The sequence below is a fragment of the Cricetulus griseus genome, chromosome 6 (assembly GCF_003668045.3).
Source record: "Cricetulus griseus strain 17A/GY chromosome 6, alternate assembly CriGri-PICRH-1.0, whole genome shotgun sequence".
Lineage (NCBI taxonomy): Eukaryota > Metazoa > Chordata > Mammalia > Rodentia > Cricetidae > Cricetulus > Cricetulus griseus.
Genome location: NC_048599.1, coordinates 88,938,077 through 88,962,314, shown reverse-complemented (window position 1 = coordinate 88,962,314; position 24,238 = coordinate 88,938,077). Strand labels below are relative to the sequence as shown.

The 24,238-nt window shown below is 36.6% G+C and overlaps 1 protein-coding gene across 1 annotated transcript; it reads right to left on the bottom strand.

Moving 5' to 3' along the window:
• Positions 1–720: 720 nt before the first annotated feature.
• LOC100766707 (olfactory receptor 5AS1-like) lies at positions 721–1,659 on the bottom strand. Its single transcript, XM_027421165.1, has one exon. It carries the CDS (start codon positions 1,657–1,659, stop codon positions 721–723), a length of 939 nt encoding a protein of 312 aa, XP_027276966.1.
• Positions 1,660–24,238: the final 22,579 nt, after the last annotated feature.

Genomic DNA, 24,238 nt, shown 5'->3' with positions numbered 1-24,238 from the left:
AATAAGTACAGTAGATTTTCAAGATACAGTATCAGACTTAAAAATAAATAACAGACACTACCAACAAATAATTGGAAAAAGAAGTCAAGAAAATGTCATAGTAGATATATCTAAATAATTGGAACGTATGTATCTGATATTTAATGAATGAGATATTTATGAAGGTAATTGAAGAACTCAATAAATGTTGAAGTATCTCATTCAATGATGAATAAATATTTATCAATGTCTGTGTACCTGAAATCACAGACAGTGGTAAGTATATAATATTATAAAAGTATTTATGGAATTTTTTTCATTTTTTAAATTATTTTTTCATTTTCCATCCAACCCAAGTGCCCCTCTCCCCCCCTCGTCCTTCCCCCTTCCACTTCTTCCACACATCTACTCTTAAAATCCAACAGAGCCTGGCATGCCAAGTTGAGGCAAGCCCACACCACCCCCCAGTATCAAGGCTGAGCATGGTATCCCACCATAGAAAATGGGCTACAAAAGGTGAGGTCATGAACCTTGGATAGGTCCTGGTGTCACTGCCAGGGGTTCCCATAGCAGATCAAGGAGCATAACTGTCACCCACATTTAGAGTGTCTAGTTTGGTTCCATGCAGGTTCCCCAGCTGTCAGTCATAATCCATGAGCTCCCTCTAACTCCAGTCAGCTGAGGAGGTATATCTTTAAAGTCAACCAGGAATGGACATTTATTAGCAACTTGAAGTCCTATTCATTTGAAGATCCCCTTTTTTTCAAGTAATTTTTTGATTGCATTTTTCACATCCTTGTTTCTGAAGCTGTAAATAATTGGATTCAACATAGGAAAGACAACAGTGTAAAACAGAGCAACTACCTTATCAGTGTCTGGGGAATAGCTAGTGGTGGGACGCAAGTACATAAACAGTAGTGTTCCATAGAACAAGGTGACAGCTATGAGATGGGAAGCACAGGTGGAGAAGGTTTTGCCCCTCCCTCCTGAGGACTTGATGCTCAAAACAGTGATGAGGATGTAGAAGTAAGAGATAAGGATGACCATGAAGGTGCTCATCTGGATGGTGCCACACAAGGCAAAGAGAAGAAGCTCATTAATATAGGTATCTGCACATGATAAAGCAAGCAGTGGTGGGATATCACAAAAAAAGTGGTTGACAATATTGGAACCACAGTATGGAAGCATAAATGTGAGGGACACATGCACCAATGAGGTCACACTTCCACTGAAATATGCCAACATTACAAGACTGAAACAGACCCTTCGAGATACCAATGTAGAATAAAGTAGTGGGTTACAAATGGCTGCATAGCGGTCATATGCCATTGCAGCCAGGATAAGACACTCTGCATCTGCAAAGCATGCAAAGAAAAACATCTGTACAGCACATCCATAGAAAGAGATGCTTTTCCTGGAAGCTAAGAAATTTACCAGCATTTTGGGAGCAATGGCTGTAGAATAGCTTATATCTAAGAAAGACAAATTGCTAAGAAAGTGATACATGGGGGTTTGAAGCCTTATGTCAATATTAACTAAGGTTATTAGGCCCATATTTCCAACCACAGTCAATGTATACACTATGAGAAACACCAAGAACAGAATGAATCTGAATGGCAGATAATCTGTGAATCCGATAAATATGAACTCTGTTGGCCTGGTATAGTTTATGTGATGCATTTTCATGGGCTTCTTGCTTTTCTCATTGGCAGTCAATAATATCCAGCAATATGAAATTACCTCGGTGATGAATGAACCATGGCCCTTGTTTTCTCTTCTAACGAAGCAAAGAGGATACAAAAAAAAAAAAACAATAAAAACATATTGATGAGTCTTTCCACTCTCATGGAATCCTCATTAACTGCTTGGTATTTTATTATGCATTTTGAGACTAAAGAGAGAATAATTAAATACATGGTATTTGAAAAAAAAAGGGAAGACTACTTTAGCAGAAGGAAGAGATCAATAGAGGAGAATGATGGATAAGAGCAAAAGCATAGAGTTGTAGTATCAAAGTGTTATAATCAGACCCATGAGTTTGTGTGTTAAATTAAAATTAACTAAATTAAATTAGATTTTATTATATGATTCTTCTTATTACTTGTTTTCAATGGAAACTGAGAAGTTACTCTTGATTTCTGAATGATATTATTTAGATGGTGATGTATCTTGAGGCAGTAATGCTCCTGGTAAAGGTTTGCATTTTCATCACTTTAATATGAGATTATGTTGGGATCATTTTTGAGATTGGGGAAATAATGCAAGTTTTAAAAAGTTTTTAGAGATTCAGCTGTACCTTTGGGTTCCAAAATTCAAAAACTCACTGATTGACAAGTGAAGAACATTATGGAAATGTAATTGGTATATTGTGATTTAAATAATAATTATGGAACTTCTGTGGGAAAGGAGTAGAAAACATAATACAAAAATGTAGAACATAACAAGTATGCGCAAGTTGCCAGATTTGAATCTTGGCTCTGCTACTTAGTGTTTTGTAACCTTAGTATCATCACTTAATCATTTTGTGATAGAGGAAACTATGATTTGGTGGGCATAAAAGACATTACATGAACATTTTACAAAAAAAAAACATCATAATTTAAGAATAGAATAAAACAACATGTTTTATTTCTAGTTTTCTTGTCTCAATATTTTGAATTATCACAGAAAATTCTTAAATTAGTTTTAGTCTGGTTTTATGGACCTCTCTTGTTTTCTGATGGTTTGTAATTACTAGGGTTTAAATGATAGAGATATAGGGATATAGGGTTATAGACCCAACATTGTACAACATATTTACATGGACTACTTAGCGAAGTAAGTAAAACACATGGGAAGGACACATTTGTTTTTCTTTGGATATAAAAGTCACATATGTTCTTTAAAGGATAAGACGCAGACTCTTGCAGCAGAGAAAAATCTAAGTTAAAAAAATTCTTAGGTTTGTTTAGCAATACTATAATTATAGGTAAAGGTAGATAAGAAATAATTAAGTAACACTGGTTCCATGAAAAAAAAAGAAACTAAGGGCATTGTCTGCCATTAGTTTCTAAAAATGTGGAAACTCAGATTCCTTCTCCTGTCACTAAAGTAAATAACAGATGATGCAGGTGATGCAGGGTGTTGGGTGTCTTTGTAATTGTCACAGGTGAGCCTATCTTAGGTGTATCACACTGTCTTCTTTACCACCATGAAGACTGACTCTCAAGGAATCAACAAGGGTGCCTATTATCTAAAGCACAAGCATTAGGTTTGTAACATTGGACTTAGAAATTTTCCTGCTATGTCAGGGATTAAAACACTTACCTCAGCACCATCTAAGACCTTCAACAGTGGAAACTATTTTGAGTTAGAGGCAATATGTGTCCCCAGGTTTAGAAGATGAGTCTTGTAGGAGATAACTATTTATCTTGCAGTCCATGACAAGTGGGACATTATCCTGGGGTAATTGCCAGCCCCTGAGGACAATTCTGTGGGCAATTACTATTTGCAGAGATGTGGCTTAGCTGACTTCTCTTAAATGAAATGAAGAGTGATCACCTGATTGACTCTTGGGTAGGAATAACATCACACTTGATTACAAATCTTAATAGCAGAAAGAATTACTTTTTTGGATGTTTCATATTACCCATGTCAGACTTCTATACTTTCTGTGAGTATACATTGTGACTTCAGCTACTGCAAGAGCCTTAGAAGTATGCAGGTATATGAGGAAAACACAAAGTACAAGTTCAGTGGTATTTGGAAAGTCACTGTCTAGCAGGCTGGACAGTTTTATTTGCCAGTTAAAAAATTAAATATAAAAAATTCTTGAGTATAACATGTAGCTGCAAAGAAAAATTTTCAGGCACAATAGGATGAATAAACAGTTCAAAATCATTTTTAGGTTAGTTCTATTTCTGGAGGCTTTGGGCTCTAATTTTGAAGTAAAGAGTGTATTCATAAATAGGGACTTACTTTCTACCTCAGTTGGTTACCAAAGGAAAAAGCAATAAGCTGTATGTGTGGGCATCTCTTTGGCAGCACTGTTCAACAACTCAACAGAGGGCTTATTATGTCTGTCATTGGGGTTTTGGTTTGGTAGTCTTTAGTTCTTGGAGAAAGCACTATCAGCAAAGATAAAAAGGTTCACCTGAATGACCCCTTCTGAGAAGATATCATAAAAGCTTCCAAATGAGTGAGGCAACCATCAGTTTTACCCATCTGTGACACCTATAAACCACAACAATGACCAGCACGGCAGGACAAGCTTAATTGTACAGTATTGCACACCTTGGTAGTAACCCACATGATTCTAATTAAATTTAAATCTGCTCAACAAGGGGATGTAAAGCCTGGTTCTAACTAACTGCATACTGCTTGAGAAGTAATGGTTATTGGAGGAGAATCTACAATCTCAAATTTACTAAGTTAAGATAATCCCTAAAACATTATATAAAAATTTGTCCTTCTGCAACAGGTAAGTATAGTCTTCATTCCTCATCAAAGAAATTTCTCATTCAAACAGATGGGGACCACTACAGAAAATTGTAACTAACAAAAATGCAGGCTTGTGGGGCCCAGTCCTAAAGGACATATAAAAATCATCCCCTCACCTGAGGCTCAGGGAACATTGAAGAAGAGAGGATAGAAACATTATGAGGGCCATAGGATGGGGAGGGTTTGCTTTGAGATGGTGTCTCCTAGTAATACTAGAAGCTGCACACATAAGGTTTGACTGAAATTACCTATCACACATTAACTGATCATGGATAACCCCAGCAAACATGCCAAACTGGCCAGAGAAAGCTTCAAGTCTACACAAAAGACTGAGTAAAGGCAATTGAGTATAAAGCTAGGAGCAGAAAAGGTAGACGGGAAGGTTGATGGGGAAAAGGAAAGGGGGGAAAGATGTAATTATATTATAAATTCAAAAATTAAGATAAATGAAAAGTTTTGGTGAACTGGAGTGGGTATCTCCTTTCTTTTTCCATTAATTTATGGTTGGTCAGTTTAGAAAACTAACAAACAAACAAAAAAAGAAATCAAAGTCATAAGACAACAAGAGGGGGTAAGCATGTAGTAGTCTAGATTTGAATTTGTCTCACCATGCTTGCCTGGTGGCTCACTAGCCAACCTTACTGGGGGTGGGGTTGAGAAGATGGGGAAAAGATTGTCCAATCTATCTCTCAGGACAGGAAGTTGAGGGAGAATGTTATCTATCTGCACCTTTTCGCCATCTGTGCCCCTGTCAGGGATCTGTCTAATTCCTAGAGTTTCAAGACTGGATCCTCTCATTTGGGTTTGTTTCTCAACTACCTAGGTGATCTTGAAATTTAGATGATGGTGAAATAACAGATGACAAAGGCGTCCAATACTTGAATACTATTTTTAATTTGGAGAATGGGGATTTTATTTTGTCTGATGTTGACAAATCATTAAATTCTGAGCAATAATTGCTACTTCACCTTCTAAGGGCTTTGAAAGTGCACACAAGTGTCCAAAATCTTCAGGGGTTGGTCTTGATTTATAATTCTTTGCTTTCAATAATAGGCATCCTTCCCAATAATATAAAATGATATAAATGGCAAGATTAATTTTAAAATCCTTTAATGCCAACAAGTATGTGAAAAACTGTAAAATGGGTAGGAAAGTGACTCAGGGTAAATAATGCATTTCATTACACAGTAGAAAACCTGAAACTAGATGTCTCTCTACAAGATGGATTTCTCATTTAATAGACCCATGCAGGTAGATAAAAGATTATCAATGATTGTGAAATATGAAGAGCCATAAAATAGCTCAAAAGATTTCACATAAGAAGGTGTTCAGGAGCTGCCTTTTACTTTGACATGAAGAGCTCTGTGGCATACAGAGGTTGAGCATACCTATTTCACATTTACTACACAGTTGCAACAAATGTGATTCTAATGTAAACATAAAATGTGATTTTAATGTATAGATAACTCTTCTGCAGTTTTCCAGTAGTGAAGATTGATACATGTAAAACTTTTGAGTTCTTTTCTTTTTTTTTTTGTTTTTTCAAGACAGGGTTTCTCTGTGTAGCTTTGGAGCCTATCCTGGCACTCGCTCTGGAGACTAGGCTGGCCTCTAAGTCACAGAGATCAGCCTGCCTCTGCCTCCCCAGTGCTGGGATTAAAGGCGTGCGCCACCAACGCCCAGCTGAGTTATTTTCTTTATGAATTTTAGTAGATGAGTATGTCTGTTAATGATGACTACATCATCAGAAGTCAGAGAACAGGACCAGGACAGTGGTTTAGCAGATAGAGTGCATGCTATGTGTCATCACAGCTTGTATGTTATTCCAGATGTTGTGCAAAAAGCTGAATGTGTACTATATATCTGAAGTCCTAGTATGCCTAAGGCATAAGTGTGAAAAATTTCATGAATTTTGGTGCCCAGCTGTCCTGAAATATACTGTCCAGTTGGAGGAAATAAATCCTGTGTCTACAAGGTACACTATGAGAAAGGATTTCTGAAAATTTTGGTCTGACATCCACATGTGTACCATGTTTTGTGTGCTATGTACATGCACACACACACACACACACACACACACTAAAATAAATAACTACATATTACAAAACTGTGCCTGGTGAACTTCAGGTAACTTGTAATCTGCATAGTTTGTTTTCTTTTTTTCATTAACTTAATGGCCCACAAAAGAAAACATATAGAATATGCTTTCCCTTTGTGGAAGAAGAACCGAAAGGTATCCAGTATTTGTTTCCACATTTGTTCATGTGAGATGCTTAGGAAAAATAGCAACTATAACAAAATAGGTTCTCTCTCACTCTGTGATGGTTGTAAGAATATAACTATGCACAAAATTAAAGACAGTACATTTAATGAAAACTGTAAACACTTGCAGTATATATACTTTTTTCTGTGTGCCAGTCTTGTAATCTTGGATGGGTGAATCCCTTTTTAGTTAAGAAATCTGCTACATTCAAGAAAGAATGGATTCTCAAAGTTACACTGCAATGTATTTTATTTTTTTCATTCTGAAGGGAATTGATGGGGGTTGTCCTTCTGTAAACATTTCTCTCATTGGCTAATGTATAAAACACTGATTGGTTAGTGGCCAGGCAGGAAGGATGGGTGGGCCTACCAGATGAGAGAAATTCTGGGAAGTATAGGCAGAGAGGAGTCGAGATGTCAGCCAGGGAAGAGAGAATGAAAGTCAGGCATTCTCTGATAAAACCATGTAGAAATACATAGATTAGAAATTGTGGGTTAATAATTAAGACAGAGCTAGTAAAAAGCCCAAGCCATTGGCCAACAATTTCATAATTAATATAGCATCTGGGGCTGATGCATCTGTGGAACCAGGTTAGAGGGAAAGAATTCCCATTACAGGGGATAATAAATAAATAATTACACAACTATTCTCTATCTCTCTGTGTAGCTGTATCTGTTCCTCTCCCTCCTTTCCTCTCTCTCTCTCTCTCTCTCTCTCTCTATATATATATATATATATATATATATATATATATAGATATCACATATATCTAACACACACACACATACATATATATATATATATATATATATATATATATATATATATATTTGTAGCATTATGGAGGATCAGAAGTTGAATTTCCTACTTAAATGTAATTCTTAATTGAAATTGTACATGAACTTCTGAATTTAATTTATCTAGCTTTCTCTGAACTATTATTCACATAATGGATGGATGACATACTATCAAAATAAAAACCACTTATCATCATAAATATTTAGGGAAAAATAATGCAAGCAACTGAATGATGACCTCTGAGGACTAAAACCAACAAGCCACATTAAATATGACTCTCATCTGTTTGTTAAAGTATTGTCATTTCAGCTTCTCTGTCTCCAAGTTTTTGGGACTAATGCCTGTATTCTCTGGTTATTTAAATAAGTAACTAAACAAATACTTAAAGATTTTCATCAGTGTTGATCTTTTGGTATAATTTTAAGTTGAATTCAAAATTTACAGATGCAATCATTACATGTAATGCAAATATTATAAGTGATGACTATCTTGGGGTACAGGGAAGTGAACACAGAGTGAAGTTATTTGGATGATTATGAAACATTTTTACTTTAGTTAATCAAGTCTATTGACAATTGTATAATTACTACACCTTGGGGGAATATAGGTAGCATTAGAATGTTTCTTAACAATGTTATTTCCTATTGAATCTCAAGAGAAATCAGAAGCTATCACAGATACCTAATGAACCTGTGTGTTTTCGTTCTTTTACAACTAAACATCTCATATAGAAATAAGGTTTCTATATGAGATATAGAAGGAAAATACCTATTTTCCTTACATTTCCTTAAATTCTATACATTTGCTTATTGACACAAAGAGGTTAGTACAATGAAATATAAAAATAATTTATTTTTAAAAGAATTTTTAAAAGTCAAATCTGTACAATCATTTTGAAATTTAAATATTCATTCAATATTTATTATTTACTAGAACATTTCAATTAACTTTGTCAACAGTCATAAATGTATTTCAAGTAAAATACCTTTATACAAAATGAAAATTAGACTGAAGCATTGGCTTTGAATGTACCTGGAGAGGTGAGTGAGTCAGTTCCTGACTGGCGGACAATCAAATGTTTCCAAAACTTGAAAATTGAAATATAACAAAAACACAAATGGAAGGAATTCTGGAAATGGAAATTCGGTGAAAATGAACAGTAACTACAGATTCAATCATAACCAACAGAATACAAGAGATGGAAGAAATAATCTCAGCTGTTGAAGATACAATATAGGAAATAGATTCATTTGTCAAATAAAATGTTAAATACAACAAATTCTTAACACAAAATATCCAGGAACTCTGATACACCATGAAAAGACCAAACTTAAGAATATTAGTGATAGAAAAAGGAGAAGCCCAGCGCTCAAAAGCACAGATAGTAAATTCAACAAAATAATAGAAGAAAACTTTTCCAATATACAAAAAAGATATGCCTATGTAGGTACAAGTAGCTTAAAGAATGCCAAATAGATGAGACAAAAAAGTCCCCTAGACATATACTAATCAAAACACTAAACATGCAGAATAAAATCAGAATACTATGAGATACAAAGGGAAAAAGTCAAGTAACATATAAAGGAAGACATATTAGAATTCCTTCTCAGTGGAAACTCTGAAATCCATATGGTCCTGGATAGACCACAGATACCACCCAGACTACTATACCCAGCAAAGTTGTAATCACCGTAGACAAAACAAGATATTCCATGACAAAACAAGAGTTAAACAAAACCTGTACACAAATATAGACAGACAGAAAGCACTAGAAGGAAAACTCTAACCCAAGAAAGTTAGCTACACCCACAAAACCACAGGCAATAGAGAATCCCACAATAACAAAACCCAAAGAAGGGAAATACACACACACACACACACACACACACACACACACACACACACACACACACACAACCCCCACCAGCAACAAAACAAAAATAACAGGAACTAACAAACACTGGTCATTAATATCTCTTAATAGCATTGGTGTCATTCACTTCTAAAAAGACACAGGCTAACAGAATGGATACAATAAAAGGATCCATACTTCTGCTGTATAAAAGAAACACACCTCAACTTCAAAGACAAACATTATCTAAGAGTAAACAGCTGGGAAAAGATTTTCCAATCAAATGGACCTAAGAAACAAGCTGGTTTAGCTATCATAATATCTAGCAAAATAGACTTCAAACTAAAATTAATCAAAAGAAATGAGAAAGAACATTACATATTCATCACAGAAAAAATCCATGAAGAGGAAGTCTCAATTCTGTACATCTATGCCACGAATACAAGGGTACCCACATTTGTAAAGTAAACATTACTAAAACTTAAATAACCCATCAAACCCCACACACTAATTGTAGGAGACATCAACAGCCCACTCTCACCACTGGACAGTTCTGCGAGACAGAAATTTAACAGAGAAATTAAGGAACAATAAGTTATGACTCAATTTTGTTTAACAGATATCTATAAAACATTCACCCAAACACAAAAGAATATACCTTTTTCTCAGACCTCATGGAACCTTCTCTAAAATCAACCACATACTGAGTAAAAAGCAAATCTCAACAGATACAAAAAAATGAAATATCTTATAGGATCACTATAGCTTAAAGTTAGAATTCAAAAACAATACTAATGACAGAAAGCCCACAACTTCATAGAAATTAAACTGTGTTCAGCAGAATCTCCCTGGGCCAAGGAAGAAACAAGTAAAGAAATTAAAGACTTCCTGAATCTAAAAGAAAATGAATACATATCATACCCAAATTTATGGGACATTTTGAAAGTAGGTTAGAGGATAAGTACCACCCACCCTCCAAAAAAATCAGGAACAGATAAACAGTTTAAATAGACCTATAATACCTAAGGAAATAGAAGCAGTCATCACAAGTCTTCCAATAAAAAAGTCCAGTGCCAGATGCTTTCAGTGCAGAATTCTACCAGAGTTTCAAGGAAGAGATAACACCAATATTTCTCAAATTGTTCCACACAATAGAAACTGAAGGAACATTGCCAAACCTTTTTTTATCAGGCTATAGGTACCCTGATATCCAAACCACACAAAGACACAACTAAGCAAGATAATTACAGACCAATCTCCTTCATGAACATATACTAAAATACTGGCAAACTAATCAAAGAACTCATCAGAAAAATATTTCACCATGACCAAGTACACTTCATCCCAGAGATTCAAGGATGGTTCAAGATATGAAACTCTATCAATGTAATCCACCATGTAAACAACCTGAAAGAAAAAAAAATGTGATCATCTCATTACATGGAAAAAAAGCATTTTACGAAATTTAACACCCTTTTATGATAAAGGTCTTGGAGAGATCAGGGACACAAGCAACATACCTTAACATAATAAAGGCAATATACAGAAAGTCAACAGCCAACATCATCTGAATGGAGAGAACCTCAAAGTAATTTCAGTAAAATCAGGAACAAAACAAGGCTATCCACACTATCCTTATTAATCATAATATTACTTGAAGTTTTAGCTAGATCAATAAGAAAGACAAGAGAAAGGAGATCAAGAAGATACCAATTAGAAAGAAAGAAGTCAAATATTCACTATGTGCAGAAGATATTAAAGTTTACATAAGTGACCCCCAAAAATCTACCAGCTAACTCCTACAGCTGATATACACCTTCAGTAATATGGCAGGATATAAGATTAACTCAAATAATCAGTAGTCTAAGATTTCAAAATACTATTTAACTGTGATTTATGATTTGTTAGTGTCCTTGTCTTGTTAGTGTTTAAAAAAAAGAGCCTGAACAGCAAAATGACATAGGGTACCTATCCTTTAAGCAAGGTAGACACACCATAAATTGTAAATGTTTAATAGAATAATTATTTTTTATTTTAATAACTTATTTATTGACTCTTTGTGAGTGTCACATCATGCATCCTAATTATGTTCACCTCCTGGTCCACTATCCTCCCCTCATGCCTGCCAGCCCCATCCCCACATAAGGACACAAAATATGCAAGCAAGTGAACAAAAGCAAAAGCAAAAACAAACCAAAACCAACCAACCAACCAACCAAACAAACAAACAAAACAACACATCACCACAGCAAAAACCACAACAGATGATTTCCTTTGCTTTTCCTTTCTTCCTCTTTCTCTACCTCTTCATTTGTCCTTCATTTGTCCAATGGAAACTTCAGTGTGCTTTATAGTATATCTCTTTGTCGCACAAGTTTTTCTGGGCAATGTCTAACGCAAAGAGTCAATGTCTAGGTTTAAGGCCTCTGGTTACTGGTACACCATAATCCCTGGATCCTCGCCAGAACTCTCCTGGGATATCCTGTGGCTACCATGAGTCTTGGAGATCTTTAAGGTATCATTCTACATGATTAGTCCCTTCACCAGCTATAGTAGGACATAAAAGGGGTAGATGCTAGGGAGGGTCAACCCAAAGCCTGGATGTGGGGCTGGTTAGTAGCCAAGCTGGTGAGTCCAGACTTCTGTGACCACCCACCCTCTGCAAGTGGATGTAATCAGCTCTGTTATATGCTGCCCTCAGTGTTGGTTCACCTGACTTTTGGTGATGTCTTGGGGCCACCTCTGCAGCATACAGAGGCTAGCTCTCTTGTTGTGTTGTCCAGTGAGAGGCAAGGCTAGCTTTCCCAGGGCCAGTGAAGAGGGTGGCCAGGTCAGCATGGTCCTCTGATTTCATCTGGCATTGTGCCTAGGGCCTCCTGAGTTGTCACAAGCCTTAGATATCCACACATACCCAGCTGTAGCTGGACCACAGACCCAGACACCTTGACTCTAGGTGGAGGGACACTCAGGAGGCAATGTTTACAACCCTAACCTTGAGTCTCTGTGTGACCTTTGGTGGCAATGCAGGACCCAGACTTTAGTACAAACCCAAGCCACATTAGAACCATGGAACACAACATGGTCAGAAATGTAATATGATACAAAATGATGTAATAAAGTACAAAAATAACTCATGGTATTTGGAAAAAAATGAACCAAAAGAAGGAAAAATATTTCCATCCAAGAATCAAGCAGGTAAAGCCATTTTAGTACCCATTAAAATTGACTTCAAGCCAAAACTAACCTGAAGACATATGGAAGGAAACTAACTGTTCATCAAAGAAAAATCTATAATGAGGATATTGCAATTCTAAACATTTCTGAACCAAACACAAGGAAATACAACTAAGAATAAAGCAGGTAAAATCATTATAATATCCATCAAAATATAGTTCATACCAACACTAAACTGAAGAAATATGAAAGACACGAACTACTCATCAAAGAATAGAAAAACTATCACAACTCTGGATAAATTTCTGAAATAAGTGTCACCATCAAATACTTGAAAATTGCAGGGTTGATGGTCCTACCTTACTGCCTTTAACTTTTCTATCTGGCCAGTGAAAATAGACAAATAAAACCTAGATAATGACAATTGACTATTGAAACTTTATCAAGTAGTGACTCCAATTGTAGGTGTTGTACCAGATGTGGTATACTTACTCGGACAAATTAATAGTCTCATGGTACATGGTGTGAAGCTATTGATATACCAATAGTGCCTGTCCATAGGGACCACCAGAAACAATTTGCTGTCTTACCACTTTAAATGGATGTATGGACTGCCCATCTCTGTACCTTAATGTAGGTAAAAGGTATCTTGGCTTTCTGTGTCTTCCATAATATATCATTCTGGATTACTATATTGATAAAGTAGTACTGACTAAACCAAGTAACCAGGAGGTAACAACCACTTTGTACATTTTGGTAACATAGATGCACATCAGAAGATGGGGAATCTAATGAAAATTTAAGGGTCTTCTACTTCAATAAAATTCTTTGAAGTCTAGTGGCATGATATATGTAGAGATATTTCTTCTAAGGTAAAGGATGACTTATTGCACCTGGTTCCTTTCAATGCCAATAAAGGGAAACAAACTTTTGTTGGCTTATTTATATTTTGAATATAGCATATTCCTCATTTGTATATGTTATACTGGCCTGTTTATCAAGAACCTTAGAAAGACCATACTGTTTGTAGAGTCTTCAGTTGGCCCAGGCTGCTCTACTGCTTGGACCATGTGATACAGAATGGTACTTGAGGTGTCAGTGGCAGATAGAGATGCTCTTTGGAAAATATGACAGTCCCCAGAAAGAGACCCTTGTGATTTTAGAGCAAACCTCTATTAACATCTATAGACAACTATTCTTTTTGAGAAAGGGCTGTCTTCCTGAGATTGGACTTGGTGGAAATTGAACATTTGACAATGGCTCACCATAAAACCATGTGAATGAAGTTGTCCATCATTAGCTGATTCAGCATGGCACAATGTAGGAAACTACATTTCATTAACAAGTATATATGTGATAAAGCTTAAGCAGGTCCGGAAGGCACAAACAAATTAGATGAAGTTTCCCAAGTGCCTATGGTTTCTACTCCTGCTCCAATGCCATCTGTTGCCAAGCATGCCTCTGTAGCCTCAGGGAATGTGCCCTATGATTGGTTTATTGAGGAAGAGAAGATAAGGGCCTGGTTTACTGATGGTTTTCCACATTATGCAGGTACCACCCAGAAGTGGATAATAGCAGCTAATAATTTACAGATCACCTCTGAAAGGCACTGTCAGAGAAAGCAATCTTCACAATGGGCAGACTTTTGGGAGAATACATGATCACAAATTTTATTTTAGATAAACAGGTCCAGGAATTGAGGGACTAAACGAGAATGGTTCCAGTCACTGTCACCCTTAATGATCTATTAGAAAAAAAAATTGCTTCTTGTTTCTGACACATTAGCTTCTACTGGTCTAAAAGTTAGTTTGCCCTTGGCAGGAACCACAGCAAACATTCATTTAACTGGAAGCTCACAGATGTCCTTCCCCCTGTACACTTTGGGCCCTTAATCAACAGGGTAACAGAGAAATTACTGTGTTGGAAGAGAGGATTGATTCACATTAAAAAGGGGAAACTGGATTATGTGTTAAGTGTAGGCAGTCCTTTAGGGAAACTCTTGGTGCTGCCATACTGTGACTAAAGTCAATGGGAAAGTAAAACAGCCTCATCCAGGCAGGCACAGACATTTCAGGAATGCAGTAGTAGGTCACTCCTCCAGGAAAAGAGCCAATAGCTGATAATTTTCTTGCTGTGGGGTGGGGAATATGAAGTAGAAGATGGTACTTATAAATACCACCTAGGAGCATACAGTGGGAAATTACCAATAGGGAGTCAGGTAGAAATATAAGGGTATTTAATAGGGAAAAGCCATACTTACAGAGTGACCTAGCCAGCCAGCATGGAAGCAGTCTGTCCAGAAAGTACCAAAGTGAAGCTGAAAGAGAAAACACAGTCACTCTACATCACCCTGACCACGCCCTCCAAAGCATGGTCAGGCACACCTGTAGCCAGCCCCTAAGTAGGCATGGCTACAGCTTCCCCTACAATACCCCTTTTAGTCTAAAAGAGGATTAAAACTTAACAGTGTAAAGTATCCAAAATTAACAATCATAAAGGTAAAATATAAGAAGACACAACAATCTGCTTATGTCGCATCCTAACTTTCTATTTTAACTAAACGCTAGTCATTTGAAAGAGGTGTCTAAGCCTGAACACCTCCTTCCAATCCCTACCATAAACAATAGGAAGCTATCCCTAACTAGGTATATACACTATCCTAAGTGACAACAATGGGGAAAAGGGTGTAGCCTCCTCCAAGTTAATTCCTGATGAAATGGGATGACAACAATAGTCATGTGGGGTTCTGTAGGAAGAAAATGTTAGTATTCGCTTGATTGAAGATCTCGATTGAAATCCTCAACTTGATTGATGTCAGTACCCAAACCTCTGGCCGGAGTGTCAGTTGAAATGGAGCAAGTAGGATCCAGTGCAGTTGAGGAGGTGTGGCCCATTTACTTTCCAAGGTGTGCTGGGATTGCTGACAGGCAGGTTTTAATTGGCTGTGTGGGACTCAAACATAAACAGTTAGCAGAGAAATGTTTGCTTGTGTATGTACACATGCTAGGGAATGCAACCATGAGAGTACAACAATTATGAGAGGGTGTACACCTTGAGAGAAAGATCCAAGAAAAGACAAAGACAGTCCCCAAATTCTTCTTTTATTCTGTATTACATCAATTGGGTTCTTGATACAATACAGAAACATTAAAGTTTAGTTAAATAACGTGCTTGTAATTTAGAAGAAGAAAGCCAAATCCACCTCTAATTCCAGCATTGGTTTAATTGAATAGGGACTAGGAAATAAAGAGAAATAGAGTTTTTTGAGAGACAGCTGTAAAGTTTACCATATGGCACATTTGTTTTGTTTAATGGTTATAGCTACCTTTTCTTATTAAGTATCTACCCATGCAGTGTACTTTGCCTTCTGAAGATGAGTTTTCCTGTGAAGATAAAAGCAAAACACTTCCCTTTCCTTTGGGAGGTTACTATTTAGTTTATAAGATATACCTTAGTAGAATACCTGTCATTTGTCTTCAATGAGAGGTTTTTCCTTTTCAACTCGAATCTTGATCAACTTTGATAGTATCCAAAGTTTTTCTTCTCCTGTGGAAATCAATGGAAGACCCCGACCCCAACGTAACACATGTCCTGGTTTCCATTCAGAAGTTAGTACATTTTTTAAGTATACTGGCTGATTCAGTTGGGCAGTTTTCTCCATAGTCCGTGTTTTTCTGTAGCTGTTTTTCCTTTCTCATTGGCATTAAGAAAGTTGAGTGTTAATAAAGCATTATGTAACCTGTGTTTGGGGGGTTTAGACTTCCAAGCTTGTTTGTTGAGCATCTCATTAAGTGTTCTATTAGATCTCTTAACCACTGCTTGTCCTGTAGGATTGTGTGGTATACCAGTAACATGCTTTATGTTATAATATTTGAAAAATTGTTCCAATTTTGTAGAGACATATGCTGGAGCATTGTCAGTTTTTATTTGTGTAGGTATACCCATAAATGCCATCACCTCTAGCAGGTGTGTAATAACAGAATCAGTATTTCAGAGTTAAGAGCAGTAGCCCATTGGAACCCTGAGAATGTGTCTACAGTATGATGCACATATTTCAAATTTCCAAACTCTGCAAAGTGAAAGACATCCATCTGCCAAACCTCATTTCTCCAAATTCCCTTACGATTACAATCTGCCGGCAATGGAGTTTCATTATAAAAGGAACAAGTAGGACAGTTTTTTACTATCTCCTTGGCTTGTTGCCAAGAGATGGAGAAGTCCTTTTTTAAACCTTTGCTATTTACATGATGTTTCTTATGAAATTCTGAGGCATCTAGCACACTTCCAATTAATAAACAATCAATCTCATCATTGCCTTGTGTTAGTGGGCCTGGCAGACCCGTATGGGATCTGATATGTGTAATGTATATAGGATTATTTCTGTTTCTGATAGTTTCCAGTAATTGTAAAACCAGAGAAGTTAATTCTGTATTATCAGGAACAAATTCTGTAGTTTCAATGTGTAACATGATTGCATATTGAGAATCAGTAGCTATATTAAGAGGGTCTGTAAAATCCGTAAGTACCATGAGAATTGTATATAATTTTGCCTTCTGTACAGATGTATATGGACTTTGAACTACTTTACTTACCTCACCTGCTTTATAACCTGTCTTACCTGATTTGGTGGCATCAGTGTAGAAGGTAAGAACTCCAGAAATGGGAGTTTGTCTTACAATACGTGGCAGAATCCAGACTGTCTTTTTTATGAATTTAATTCTGTCAGTTTTAGGATAGTTGTAGCTAATTGTTCCCAAAAAGTCAGGAAGAGCTATTTGCCAATATTCATTATCCTTCCATATGGAGGAAACTTCTTTATTAGTTAAAGGTACTATAATTTCTGCTGGATCTTTTCCAGTCAGCTGATGAAGTCTTAATTTACCCTTTAAAATCAAATCAGAAATCTTTTCTATATATGTCTTTAACTTATTATTCTGTTTATGTGGCAGAAATGTCCATTCCAATATAGTGTCTTCCCTTTGTATCAGAATTCCAGAAGGGTATTCTCTGGATGCCAAGATAACAAGAATAGAGTCGAAATCAAGTTTCATCCGATCTAAGTGAGCATACAATACTCTGTTTTCTACCCATTGTAACTCTTTTTCTGCCTCAGCAGATAATATTCTCGGACTGTTTAGGTCATTATCGCCTTTAATGGCCATTTTCAAATGCTTTAAATCATGTCCTTCTACACTAATAATCGTCTGTAATTGAGAAATTTCCCCCAATACTTTCTAAAGAGAATTAAGAGTTTGATAATGATCTCTCCTAATTTGTACCTTTTGAGGTCTGATTCTCTGTAAGTCTATCTTGTAACGTAAATAGTTAATAGAATCTCCTCTTTGTATCTTTTCTGGGGCAATCTGTAAGCCCCAACGAGGCAGAACTTCCTTCACCATTTCAAACATATGTTCCAAAGTTTTCTTATTAGAATCTGATAAAAGAATGTCATCCATGTAATGATAAACAAAAGATTGTGAAAATTTCTTACAAATTATTTCCAAAGGTTGCTGTACAAAGTGCTGACACAAATTAGGATTATTTAGCATTGCGTGTGGCAAAACTCTCCACTGATATCTCCTAACTGGCTGTGAATTATTAAGAATTGCTACAGTAAATGCAAATTTTTCTCTATCATTTTCCTGTAACAGTATTGTGAAAAAACAGTCTTTTAGATCAATGACTATGATAGGCCATCCTTTAGGTATTAAGGAAGGTAATGGCATTCCAGGTTGCAGAGAGCCCATTGGTTGAATTACCTTATTTATGGCTCTCATGTCTGTCAGCATTCTCCACTTACCTGACTTATTTTTGATAACAAATACAGGAGAATTCCAAGGACTGGTAGATTCCTCTATATGCCCAGCATCTAGCTGTTCCTGTACTAAATTTTCTAAAGCCTCTAGCTTCTCAGAGGTCATAGGCCATTGTCCTACCAAAACAGGTTCATCTGTTAGCCAATTTATTGGCAGGGCCTTTAGCTCCTCTGAAGGTCCATCATTTGTTCCTAGTTTCTGAACAGCATGGATGGTTGGTAACCTTTTTCCATAGCACCTTACCAGATCTTTCCTACTATCTACATAATTTGTATCTGACACTGGAGGAATGTAAATCTGAGTATTCCATTGCTGTAAGAGATCATGACCCCAGAGATTTATAGCTATATCTGCAATGTATGGTTTCAGTATTCCTTTCTGTCCTTCCAGTCCAATGTTAACAGAGTTAACACTCTGTTGAACTCTAGATAGAGTTCCAATTTCTAAAAATTGTACATTTGCCTCTCTAGGAGGCCATTTCTGACACCAAGACTTTTTAGTAATAATAGTTAAATCCGCCCCAGTGCCTACCAGGCCAGAAATAGCTTTATTATTACTTTTCACATTCAATTGAGGCCTTTTATCATTAATAGAAGCTTGCCAAAATATGTGTTTCTCATTTTGTCCATTTACATTTGATTCTTCATCACTATTCAAACTACCATCTAGAGCAGTATCAGTTTTCAAAATAGGCAAAGAACTATCTATTGATCCTGTGAGAGATTGTCTCCTACTGCTACTGAGAATGATCCGACCTTTCTCGATGTGGGGGCCTTATTGAGTCCCCCATTGGGGTTTCCTGCCCTTACTTGCTTTCCTTGTATGTCCCTGGTCGATCTCCATTCATTGGTCCAGTGTCTGCCCTTTCCACATCTTTTACACAATCCAGAAGGCAGTGGCCTTCCATATAAGGCATTGTTAGAATTTGTTTGTCTACAGTTTCTCTTAGTATGTCCCATTTTACCACAGTTGAAACATCTACGTCCGTGGTGCCTTCATGGTCTCCAGGGAAAGGCTCTTCCTACCCAAGGTTCTGGTTCATAGTAGTAGTAACCTCTAGCCTCTTGGTACCTATGTTGACCTCTGTAAGGTGCTTCTCCTTGCCAAGCCCTTACATCCTCAACTCTAGAACTTTTAATTTCCTGTTGCCGTTTTAAACATTTGGAGATGGCTTCTCCTACCCAAGCTCCAGTATCTTGCACATTGTAGTCAATGTTGGCTGCATACAAAACCCATTCTTCTAGCAGAGCTGATCTGATCTTTAAAGGCAAAAGTATTTATTTGCATATTGGGTTTGCATTCTCATATGCTATAGTATATATATTTGATTGTCTTGTTTTTGGATCTGCTACCTGTAATTCTATTGCCCTAGTTAACCTTTATAAGAAGTCCTGGAACTGTTTGTAGGTCCCTGTTCTATTCTGGTATAAGCTTCTAGGCATTCTCCTGGCTCACGAACCTTATCCCAGGCATTTAATGCTGCTTTTCTGAATAGAGACAGTATATCCTCATCATATTCAGCCTGAACCTGTGGGTCAGCATAAATACCCTGACCAAGAAGCTTATCTAGAGGGGCTTCAAAACCTTCCTTTATGCCCTGACACTCAAGGAGCTTTGCCTCTTCCCTTACTAATGCCTTCCACTGTATTTGGCATGAATTCTCAAGTACAGCTGCTATCAATCATTCCCAATCTGTGGGTGTCACCCTGTTAAAGGTTACCCAAGAATGTAATAGCTGTTTTACGTATGGGCTATGGAGACCATATGAGACAACTGATTTTTTAGTATTCTTAAGATCCTTCAGCTGTAGAGGTTGCCATTCATAAGCCATCCGTCCATGAGGGAAATTACCAATACAGAGTCAGGTAGAAATATAAGGGTATTTAATAGGGAAAATCCTTACTTACAGAGCGACCTAGCCAGCCGGCGTGGCAGCAGTCTGTCCAGAAAGTATCAAAGTGAAACCCAAAGAGAAAACACAGTCACTCTACATCACCCTTACCACGCCCTCGTAAGAATGGTCATGAACACCTGTAGCCAGCCCCTAAGTAGGCGTGGCTACAGCTTCCCCTACAGGAGCCTATGACTAATTACAGAAACAAGGGTTATAAATGATATGAATTTGTATGTCATATTTTGTAAAGAATATGCCTGCATAGATATTTGTGTTTTCTTTTCTATATTTATTTTGTCATTTAATGAAGCATCAATTAAAAGAACATAAGTGATATCAAATTTAAGTTTGAAATACTAAGAGAATATCCCTCATGGGAAATTGGTACCTATTCTGAATTTATAATGTTTATGAGGTTTTATGTGGGATAGTGATGTTAGGCATAAATAGGGCCTGGTTAATTTTATAATGCATTTTATGTAAGGATAGTTATGTTATCTATAATTATGGCATGGTTATTGATGCCATTTGAAAACTGACAAGTAGTGGACTTGTGATGGCTCTTCATAGTTGTCATTTTGACTATATCTGAAATTAACTAAAATCCAAAAGTTTGAGTGAACCTGTGATGTGTTTTCTTCCTTTCATGTTTTTCTTCTTTCTTCTTATTTAGTAATAAACACACAACTCATATATATGGGTATGTAATGTGTTGTTTTTGAAATATAAAACCTTTTTAATTATAGAAAACCATTTGAAATAAAGAAAAACTTCCCATACAAAATTAACCAGATTCAAAGTCCATATATCTTAATAAATTTCTATACAATTTGAATTGACATTTGAAAGAGAATGCATGAAACTTCACCTTAGATTTTACACTTTGAGTACCAAAATTATTTTATGCACTGATGCTTCACCAAAACAAACAAATGAACAAATGCATGACAGAATTAGCATTGGAAAATCAATTAGCTTTGAATCCTCTTTCATAATTTTGGCCTATAAACTGTTTTCAGTTTTTATTCATCCCTTTATAGTTAAACAAAAAAGAAAAGATAGTCTTTCTTATTCTCTTTCCTTCATGCTGTATTATGCCCACAAGTACATTTGGTTGGATATATGCTTATATTTTTGTGTAGACGGCACATATGAAAGTGATCATGTGGTTTCTTTTTAGATTTTTTGTGAGATTGCTTAATATTACACATTGTAAGTACATCCTTGTTCCTTCAAATGTCTTAAATTTCATTTTTTCGATCCATGTTTTATTCTCTTTACTATATATACCAATATTTCACTACCCATTCATTCATCTATTGGTGTAAAATGATGTTGATTCCAATTCTTTGCTATAGTGAATATAGTAGCAATAAACATGCAGATATAAGTACCTCTATTTTAGGACATGGAATTATCTGGGTATATGCTTAGGAATAAAATAGCTGGCCCTATGGTTTACAGTGGGAAATTACCAATACGGAATCAGGTAGAAATATAAGGGTATTTAATAGTGAAAAGTCTTACTTACAGAGCAACCTAGCCAGCCGGTGTGGCAGCGGTCTGTAAGCAAGCCCAAAAGAGAAAGCAAAAGAGAAAATGCAGTCACACTACGTCACCCTGACCACGCCCTTGCAAGCATGGTCAGGCACACCTGTAGCCAGCCCTTAAGCAGGCGTGGCTACAGCTTCCCCTACAATGGTCACTTTATTTTTAATGTTTTTGAGAAATCTCTTTTCTCATATATTATAATTTGAAGACAGTTTTCCCTCAGTCTATTTCTCCAAGGTCCTTCACACCTCCTTTTCCATCCAGATCTTCTCCCTTTCTATGTCTCAGAAAAGAACAAGAAGGGTTTCCAGGAGGTAACAACAAAAATAACAAAATAAAATAGAAGATAAAACGAATACTCTCATCTCGAAGTTGGACCAATCAAGCTAACAGTAAAGTAAAAAAGGCCCAATAGAAGGCACAAGAATCAGAAATCCATTTGTTTACATATTCAGGATTCCTTAAAAGTACTAAACTGAAAGCTACAGTATATATTCATAGGACCTGGTACAGATGTGAATAGGCCCGGTATATGCTGCTGTTTGGTATCTGAGTTGATGTTCACTTTGTTCAGTTGTTTTACAGGGCTGTCTTCTGCCTCCATTATGTCTCCCCTACTCCTTCTTCCTTCTCTTCTTTGAGGTTCCTTGATCTCTGAGGGTCAGTATTTGATGGTGACATCTGCACACTTCGAGGGCTCTCTTTTTCTGCATAATGTCTTACTGTGGATCTCTGTATTTGTTGGCATCTACTGTAGGAGGAAGCCTCTCTGATGATGACTGGATAAGTTACTAATGCATTAGTACAGTAGAATACCATTAGGAGACATTTTATTAACTTCTTTGTTTTTTATCCTAGAATTTTGGCTATCTAGACTTAGTTCTAGTTCCCCAAGTGTATCAGGTATGGATTTCATCTCCTGGGGGTGGGCCTTAAGTTAAATTAGATATTGGTTGATACTCACACAAGGTTTGTTCCTCTATTGCCCAGCATATTTTGCTTGCAGGACAGATTATAGATCAAAGGTTTTGTGGTTTGATTACTGTCTACTTTTCTCTTTTGGTAGTACCCTACATAGAGTATTTCCATGTCATAGGAACTAGAATGTGGTGGTGAAGGCTATATTTAAGCAGCATTTCATCCTTTCCATGGTCAGTGAGTTGTATGAGTGTTATTTGAAGCAATGAAGCCATGCAGTCAGTTTGTGGAGAGCAAGCTAATGCTTTGACTACAGCTTAGAGCATTTGTGAATTTTCATGGGAAACTTTTAAACATTTATATGAAGCTATCCCAGACACTGAAAACTTAGTTTGATGACAAGTGATCACCACTAGGGGTTCATTGGAGCTCATTATTTCAAGACTTTATTAGGATAGCCTTCATATGTTATAAGAAGTTTCCACTGCATCAGGTTTCTATACTGGAACTAAAATGCTCTTCAATTCTGTCTTTCTTCACATGACCTTCCTTAATCACATCTTCCTGTCCACTTCCCACCTGATCCTCATGTTCTAGTCCCTGATTTCTTACCACAGCTCTAGTCCACTCATAATATCTATTCTACTTCCCCTTCCCAGGGAGATCCACCTACCCGACCCACATCCCTTCCTCAATTCCTAGCATCTCTGAGTCTGGATTGCAGTTTGCTTATCATTTATTTAATGGCTAATATTTAGATATAAGTGAACATGCTCCACATTAATCTTTTGGGCTTTTTCTTAATTAAATCTTTTGGCATAGGAAGACCTCGTTCTAATCTCTATCACTGACGTGGAAATGTCCACCATTAATCTAGATCTGTTGCAGTAGGAATGTCTACTTTTAATCTGTGCCTTGCCTTCTGTTGACAGACAGCATAAAAGTATAAAAGACATGGAAGAAGGAAGCTTGCTCTCTCTCTGCCTGTTTGCTCTAGCTCTAGGTAGCAAGCTCATTCCTTCAATGATTTAAAATCTTCTTAATTGGGATTTTATTGTATAGTGAAGACCAGCTGAGACAAAAAGCCTTTAGACTAAATAACTCCTGGATTCATAGACCTTCCATTGGTAGACAGCTGTTGTTGGACTAACTGCACCACAGCCTTAAACCATTCTAGTAAATCATATCTATCTATATGTATCTACCTATCTATTATCTATTAATTCTGTAAGTGCTGTACCTCTAGATAAACTTGACTTGTACATCCTGCTAGTTTATGCATTCCACAGACTTTGTTGGAAGATTTGTGTGTGTGATATCAACATTGAAAACAGGGTTTTCTTCAAATTCATATACAAAGGTTTATTGTTTCTTTCTAGATGATGACAATACAGCGAGTACCTTAGTGGCATTCTGATGGGGAAAGTACTTCTGTGTATGTTTATCTTATTGATTGTTGAATAAAATACTGTTTGACCAATGAGACAGCAAGTTAGACAGAACTAGGAGTCAAA

Excerpts from the sequence above, each read along its gene's own strand:
- LOC100766707 (XM_027421165.1), bottom strand. The coding sequence starts at position 1,659 with ATGCATCACATAAACTATACCAGGCCAACAGAGTTCATATTTATCGGA.